This window comes from Aegilops tauschii, chromosome 1, assembly GCF_002575655.3.
Source record: "Aegilops tauschii subsp. strangulata cultivar AL8/78 chromosome 1, Aet v6.0, whole genome shotgun sequence".
In the NCBI taxonomy this organism is placed as follows: Eukaryota; Viridiplantae; Streptophyta; class Magnoliopsida; order Poales; family Poaceae; genus Aegilops; species Aegilops tauschii.
In genome coordinates, this window is record NC_053035.3 from 435,664,258 (window position 1) to 435,668,220 (window position 3,963).

At 46.8% G+C, this 3,963-nt stretch overlaps 1 protein-coding gene across 1 annotated transcript; it reads right to left on the bottom strand.

The window, feature by feature from the left end:
* Positions 1-2,444: 2,444 nt before the first annotated feature.
* Positions 2,445-3,509, bottom strand: LOC141037435 (uncharacterized). The gene has a single exon (XM_073506383.1). The coding sequence runs from the start codon at positions 3,507-3,509 to the stop codon at positions 2,445-2,447; it is 1,065 nt and encodes a 354-aa protein (XP_073362484.1).
* Positions 3,510-3,963: the final 454 nt, after the last annotated feature.

A 3,963-nucleotide genomic window follows, 5' to 3' on the forward strand; every position in this document is an offset into this window, starting at 1 on the left:
GACCTGTACCATAACAAAGAATGGTAGGTGTTCAGCCATGGACCAAACTCATCACATGCTGCCATTATCTTATCAAGATGATATTTGTGTGTCTGTCTAGTGTAAGATCTTGTTGTTGGCCACATGCGCCCAAATTCTTCTCCTCTAAATTTTTTGATCAAATTCATCCACAAATGACCGAAGCACTCCCTCTGCTCAGCATGTGGGAAAACATTTTTCACTGAATTTTCAAGCCCCTTACATGCATCTGTGTGTATAGCCAAAGGTGACACTGGCCCTAGGCATCTTTTCAGGATCATGAACCATGTCCATGAAGCCTCTGTTTCTGACTGAAACAAGCCAACAGCAATAGGAAACATCCAGTTGTGTCCATCTAGAGCATTGCATGCTGCCAACTGACCATTCCACTTGCCTGTCAAAAATGATGAGTCTATGCTCAAATATGGACGGCACCCTGCTTTGAACCCATCGATGCAAGGCTTCAAAGCCATAAAAAACTTGGAGAACTTGACTTCACCTTCGGCTGATACCTCTGTATCTATCTCCACAACACTGCCAGGTGACCTCTTTTCCACCTCTGCTTTGAAGTTGTAAAGCATCCTAAATGTATTTGCCCAATCACCATATAAATTTTTCATTGCCCTTTGTTTTGCCTTCCACACTGTGGTATATTTCAGTTTAATGGGGTACATCTTTTCCAAGTCTACTTTGAGTTTCTTGGCAGTAGTGTTTGGTGTTTTGGCTAAAATTGGGGTGATCTTTTCTGCAACCCAAAGTTGTGATGTCATGGTTGATACTCTCTGTGAACTTGTAATACAAGTATGTTGATTGGGGATTTGGTTAACCCTGACAGTACTTCCATCAGGTTGCAGTCTAGCAGATATGTACCACTTGTAAGGCTTCACACTACCATCAAATCCTCTGCACCTCGCATAAAACTTCTTTCTATCAGTCCAAACAGTCTTGGCATCAAACTCATGTTTCACTGCATAAGTCTTGAAACACATCCTAAACACCTTCATGCTTGGGAACAACTTGCCTACTTCAATGACAGGGTTTTCTTTGTCATACCCATGCACCAGCTCATCATCATGTGCATCATCTACTTCATCTGCAGCTTGTTCCATCAACTGTCCATCTACTTCATCATCAGCATTAGCAGGCAAACTAGATTCGCCCCTCTCCTGCTTATCTCTGTCATCGACTGGAATGCCAAAAAGTTTGGCCATCTCAATGCCAGGAATTGGTGCAATGACCAAATCAGTAGGCTCATCTAATTCAACTACATTCCAATCAACAGTTGCTGCAGTTTCAGTTTCAGTTCCAGTCACCTGTCCCTCTTCGGCTATTACTGTAAGTTCAGTACACATGGGAATCAATGGCCTCTGTGTAGCCCAATCATCATCTACCATCTGAGCAGCCAATTGTGATGGCACATATCCAACCTTCAAAAAAATGTTCAGATCAACGAGCTCAGCAAAAAAATTAGCCCGTTTGCTTGTCAGCCCGTTTTGCCAATCGATTTCTTCAACAATCTGTTCACCATCTTCTATTCTCACATACTCTCATTTCCAATCATCAAACCACAACAGTGATACTTCTTGCTCTGGACCCCAAACAATATTCTCCCCAATTTTTCCACCCATTTCTTCACTGTCGTCTCTCCCATGTTCTGTAGAACTTGTGGATCAATCTCTGTAAACTCAACCTCCCATTTAACAATTGTGTCTCTCTCAATGTTCTGTATGCTACCATCAACTAATTTTGCCTTTGATGGAAAGAAATTGGCTGTCAATTCGAAGGTCCGAGCGGCAGCATCCCCTCTGTCAGTGGCGGACAGTGTGAGCCCCCCCCCCCTAATTTCATGCAAAATTGGATCGGAGAGAGGCGCATTACCTATTCGAAGTTGAATCTGGCGGCTCCATCTCAGTATGCCCACGGGCTCCCCTCACAACTTATCGATTCCGCAAGCGAAAACAGAGGAAACGAGCTGAGATCTACGGGCCTGAGAGAGCAACGGGAGGGCGACTAGGGTTTGAATTCACTCACCATTTTCTGAGGACGAAGGCTCCGCCGCCGTTGAGAACGAGGGCTCCGCCGCCGCCACCGAGAACGCAAGATCCGCCGCCACCGGAGAAGAAGGGGGGCAGAGTGGCGGGCCCGGCACGGTCGGGCGGCAGGGCACGGTCAGCTGTTTTGAGGAACAATTAAGTTGGACCCACATGTCCTAACATAAACGGGCGGGCTTGGTTGACGACCAATTTAACCACATTTAACACCCCCATGTGGCCCTGGGCTATTTACACGCTCAAATGTGTCGCACCACGGCCATTCGCTCGAACAACGTCGCACTCTTGCCAATTCACCTCAAAAACGTCGCACATGAGCTATTGGCCCTCTGGCATTATACCTGACCGGAAAAATTCTTTTACCCCCGCGATTACCTAATCCCTCATCACATCCCAATTCCTCTGGAACATGCGTGCAGGAAAACCATCAGGCCCCGGGGCTTTGAGCGAACCAATCTGAAAAAGCGCGTCCGCAATTTCCTTGTCAGAAAAAACTGCACACAAGCCTTCATTCATAGCATCAGTAACACGACGATCGATAAGCTCAATAATGGGATCATAGCATAGGGACGGATCAGCAGTGTACAAAGTGGTAAAGTAATCTGTCACCATGGATGCCATAGTAGTACTCTCTGTATGCACCACCCCTGTATCATCCATTAGTGACTTGATGCGGTTTTTTCGTGCTCTCCATACAGCCTTGCGATGGAAAAACTTTGTATTACGGTCACCCTCTCGCAGCCAGTCCACCCTTGAGCGTTGCATCCATAGCATCTCCTCCCTGTAAAGAAGCTCATTGAGGCGATTTGTGGCCTCTCGAATGGTGCACTGATCTGCATTCATGGCCATTACTTCCTCCAATCGGGTACGAGATTTATTAATGTCTTGTATCACATTACCAAACTTGCGTTTACTCCACCCTTGCAGCGTCTGCATGAGCTCGCCTAGTGCCGATGCAACGTCTCCAAGATTGCCCATCGTGCCTGCAGCCGACCAAGCATGCATGATGACTTCTGGGAGCGCAGGGTCACGTTCCCAAGCCACCTCATAATGCCTGCACCTCTTGCCCACATACTCCCTAGGTGGTTCGGCCACCCACCTTAGGAGAATGGGTATGTGATCAGACGATGGGGCCACCAAGTGCCGCACCGCCGCCTCCATGAATAAATCACGCCATGCATTGTTCGCCACCGCAAGGTCCAGCCGCACCTTGACGTTCGCACGTTCGGACCGCCGGTTATCAAATGTATACGGCAGCCCTGCAAAACCAAGGTCTCCAAGTCCACATAATTCCAAAACATCCCTGAAATCGATCATCTGACCTACTGAGCGCGGGGTGTCGGAGAAGTGCTCGAAGCCCCACATGGCCTCGTTGAAGTCGCCAATCGCCACCCAAGGCATATCCACGTGGTGATGAAGATCACGAAGGAGCGACCACATGTAGGAGATATGCCCTAGAGGCAATAATAAATGATATTATTTATCTCCGAGTTCACAATTATGTTTATGTTCCATGCTATAACTGCAATGATTCTCGAGTCTGCAATATCCACGAGGCTCGGAGGAAGACTCATATGCACGTGTGGAATAATAAACGGTAAGGAGTATTCCTAGTCTGGCCTCTAAGACTAGCTCAAGTGTTGCATGATGATTCTGTTTTCCTGGTCATGGGCATGTCTATGCCAGCAATTTGAGGGCACAATGTTAAGAGAACATTTGTGTTGAATCGACCCGGATTGATGTTATGCTATGAGATTCATTCGTTACAAGTTTATTGGTACATAACAGAGAGATGGTTAACGTTTGCATGATTCCTTAGACCATGAGAGTATCGAGTTTCTTCATGCTTGCTTCATGAACTTTGGGGTTTGTTAAACGTCATCCGTAAATGGGT